Source organism: Vicia villosa, linkage group LG3 (genome assembly GCF_029867415.1).
Source record: "Vicia villosa cultivar HV-30 ecotype Madison, WI linkage group LG3, Vvil1.0, whole genome shotgun sequence".
NCBI classification, from domain to species: Eukaryota; Viridiplantae; Streptophyta; class Magnoliopsida; order Fabales; family Fabaceae; genus Vicia; species Vicia villosa.
The window spans coordinates 149,683,957-149,687,444 of NC_081182.1; the positions used below are offsets into that span (position 1 = coordinate 149,683,957).

Genomic DNA, 3,488 nt, shown 5'->3' on the forward strand with positions numbered 1-3,488 from the left:
AAATGATGATCGTCCCTTCGAATGCTAAGGTATCCTTACTGGTTGCCTACAAATGACTATTCCATCATTTCCTAAAGACTTCCTACCCTTCTTATGGTATGGATAGACTTATGGCAAACGATGATTCTCGATGACCCGATAAATCCAATGAAAGTGTCGCGGGTCAAAAAATCATCGCCACAAAATCGTACAAACAGAGTCGCCACCAAATTTTATTTATTCCAATGGGAATGGGAAAATATTGATAAAACCCACATGCTAAATGAAATGGACAAAGATGGTCTTCGCAACCAAATTTGGGTTCGGGAGTCGGTTAAGTAAGGGGAAGGTATTAGCACCCCTTACCTCCATCGTACTCGATGGGACCCATTTAGTTATTCTTGTGATCGATTGTTAGCTTATTATTTACTTGCGTTCTAATTATTATATGGACAAGAGAGAAATGGGATTTGTTTTTTTTTTATTATTGTGCTCGCCAAGACATTTGAGTCTTGTGCCTACATATCTTCAATAGAAGAATCAGAGCGATTGTAGTTCTAATGAACTACGAATTTGTTGATTAATTTTGATGAGTCTAATCGCATTTGGGCGGGAAGACGAGTTTTTGAATGTGGTTCGCGCGTGGGCGAGATTTGCACTTGGGCAAAGAAAAGATGAGTTTGAAATGAAATTGTTTTATGAAAGAGTGGAATTCAAGCATTTAAACATTGGCTTAACGGCCATCGCCTAAAATACTTGAAAGAGCATTTGCTAAATTGAGCTTAATGAAGTTTTTAATGGGATACAAGCATTCAAACAAAAGCTTAACGGCCATCGCCTAAATGCTTGAAAGAGCAACTTGTACAAGTACGTACAAACCCCTCTTGGGTGGTGAAAGAGATTGAAACGAATCGAGTTTTGAGGAGTCCTTAATGAGATATAAACATTCAAACAAAGGCTTAACGGCCATCGCCTAAATGTTTTTAGAACAACTTGTACAAGTACGTACAAACCCTTCTAATTTCAACCATTGTAGACTAAACTCGATAAAAGCGTTTTTGATTGAAAAAGGAACTTGGTATTGATCAAGGTTTTTTATGAAAAGATTCGCACTTGGGCGAAGGAAGGAATTCGCACTTGGGCGAGGAAGAAGGACGATTTAATGAGTTGAAATTATTTTTAGTGTTTTTGTAAGAGAGGCGAATCGAGTTTGAAAGAGTCCTTAATGGAGTTTAAGCATTCAAACAAAGGCTTAACGGCCATCGCCCAAATGCTTTAGAACAACTTGTACAAGTACGTACAAACCCTTCTTAATTCCTCCATTATGGACCAAAATCTATTTGTTAAGAGATTGAACAATTAAAAGGAAAATCTTTTTGTTATTTTAAATATTTTGAAAGAAATCTTAAGAATACATCTAAACATGTAATTCCTATTTACTGGCCAAAGGAGGAAAAAGAAGATTTTATATATATTTTTTTATAAGAAAAATAATAACTCCCAACTTTATTTTTATTCCTCATTGAAATATATATATATAAAATATTTTGTTATATTTTTTATAAGAAAAATTTATTTTACTAAATTCTTCTTATTTCGTTTTTTTTAATAGTAACCAAATAAGAAACAAAAACAGAGAATAAAACAAAAGTAATAGAAGGAATGGGCCAGGGACTGATCCACGAAAGCCCAAGAGATAAAAAGTGAAATTGGAAAACAAAGGACCTGGGATGGACCGGTTGACCCGGATCCGAACCCAACAAACTCATGGAAACGGGTTTAATTGAAAACCCTAGAGCGCTGCTTTGCCTCACTCCAAACGTGAAAACTCTCTTTCTCTCCCGATCGATATTCTCGCAAAGCAAAACAGAGGATCACGTTCTTCCTCTCTCGAAGCACTCTCCCACGAATCCCTCATTCGATCGCTCCTTTCTCTCAATATCATTAAGAACAAAACAGCAACATTCAATCAAGTAAACCAGAACCCTTATCCCCAACATAAATCCCTAAACCCCAATTTTCAATATGTTCAGCTGATGATTACGTGATACATCTGAAGTCAAGAGGAACAGGAAATTGCAATGTACAAAATAAAGCAACAATTCAACAATAAATCAAGGTTTACAGAAGATCTACCGAGCGTGAGAGCTTCAGAAGGCGATATCAAGGTAAGGTAACTCCTCAAATCTCTCTGCTCTGAGCGTTTCAAGATCTTTTCTTCTGCTTTGCTTCTGTTTCTCCTTCGTTTGTTCTTCTTCTTTCGACTTCTGTCGTCGTTGTTGTATTCTGAGCGTGGTGGCGGTTTGGACGTATTCGTGTGTTACGTTTTGAGGGAGGTCCCTATGGTGAGTGATTGTTCTGAGTGTAAGAGTTGAGGGTTTTGAAGGTTGGTTTAGCAGAGCTTTGTGAAAGGTGATTGTCTCTTAGATTGAGGGGCTATTTTGTTAGGGTTTTTTTTCAGTAGTGAAATGTGGCTGCCCCCTCCCCCTAGGGTTTCTCCTCCCTGTTATATAGATGGTTCATAGTGAATTTGGGGGGAAAAAAGTTTGTAAATTTGAACATTTGTGGGTTCTGATTCTGGTTCTTTTTTGATGCAGGACTTGTTTAACCATTTGGGTGAAAATTTTGGCTTTTTTGAAGCAGGTTTTGGACAGATATGTGCACACGTCCTTGGACAGGAGTGGTGGACAGAAGTGGTGGAGCAGGTTGTAGTAGCAAAGATTATGTGCACACGTCCTTGGACAGGAGTGGTGGTCAGAAGTGGTGGAGCAGGTTGTAGTAGCAAAGATTCAAAGAGATGGTGGTGCGCAGGATACATGGGGATGTTACCAACAACACTTTTTCCTTTCTTGATCGAAACAGTACCTCTGCATATGGCTTTTATTTTTGTCTTTTTAGTGGTTACTTAGAAAATTGAAATATCCTTGCATAGGATTCTTAAAAAATGTACTATTGTTTATATAAAAAAAATAAAGCTACCTTAAACAAAATATTATATATTTTTTTTATTTTTATAACAAGGTTATTATAATATTGAATGTAAATGACTAAGATAAAATGCAATTACTATCTATAATGCTGATTTTAAACAATAATTAGTTTTATTATTAAAGAAATATTAATTCCAATAATAACAAACTTAATTATTAATTTAATTAACAAAATGGTACAAAAAGAACCAAATATACAAGGTGCAAAAGTTGGTCACAATTCGAGAACGTGACGTGATTAGCAAAATGACTGGGTCAAAGGACCTTGCAAATAGCTAACTATTAATCTGGACAAATGATGCAAATGAATTGATCGATGCTAATATGAATGAATCAGATGAAAAAAAACTTAGGTCAAAATTTAGGGTGCGACAGAAAGGACTACCTACCCTCTTATGGTATGGATAGCCCTTTCAAACTGAAAAGCTGAAAGAGCAGAATCTTTAAAACTTAGGGTAGGTGCTCCTGATTGCTTACTCTTTTCAAATTAAAATTCAAAATCTTTTTTCCCACTTATTT

General features: G+C 36.0%; 1 protein-coding gene across 2 annotated transcripts; it reads left to right on the forward strand.

The window, feature by feature from the left end:
- The first annotated feature begins 1,793 nt into the window (after window positions 1–1,793).
- Window positions 1,794–3,256, forward strand: LOC131656801 (uncharacterized). Of its 2 annotated transcripts, none has more exons than XR_009300304.1 (2): window positions 1,794–2,152; window positions 2,577–3,256. XR_009300304.1 is itself a non-coding variant. In XM_058926406.1 (2 exons), exons 1-2 carry the CDS (start codon window positions 2,061–2,063, stop codon window positions 2,886–2,888), a joined length of 399 nt encoding a protein of 132 aa, XP_058782389.1. In that variant the 5' UTR covers window positions 1,794–2,060; the 3' UTR covers window positions 2,889–3,207. The 2 variants fall into 2 exon arrangements, 1 of the variants encoding a protein (XP_058782389.1); XM_058926406.1 differs by having other exon boundaries at window positions 1,794–2,147; window positions 2,577–3,207.
- Window positions 3,257–3,488: the final 232 nt, after the last annotated feature.

What these genes read in the sequence shown, in the direction of transcription:
- LOC131656801 (XM_058926406.1), top strand. Translation starts at nt 2,061, where the DNA reads ATGTACAAAATAAAGCAACAATTCAACAATAAATCAAGGTTTACAGAA. An exon ending in CTTCAGAAGGCGATATCAAG is followed by an intron (nt 2,148 to 2,576) that starts GTAAGGTAACTC and finishes TTTTTGATGCAG; the next exon opens with GACTTGTTTAACCATTTGGG.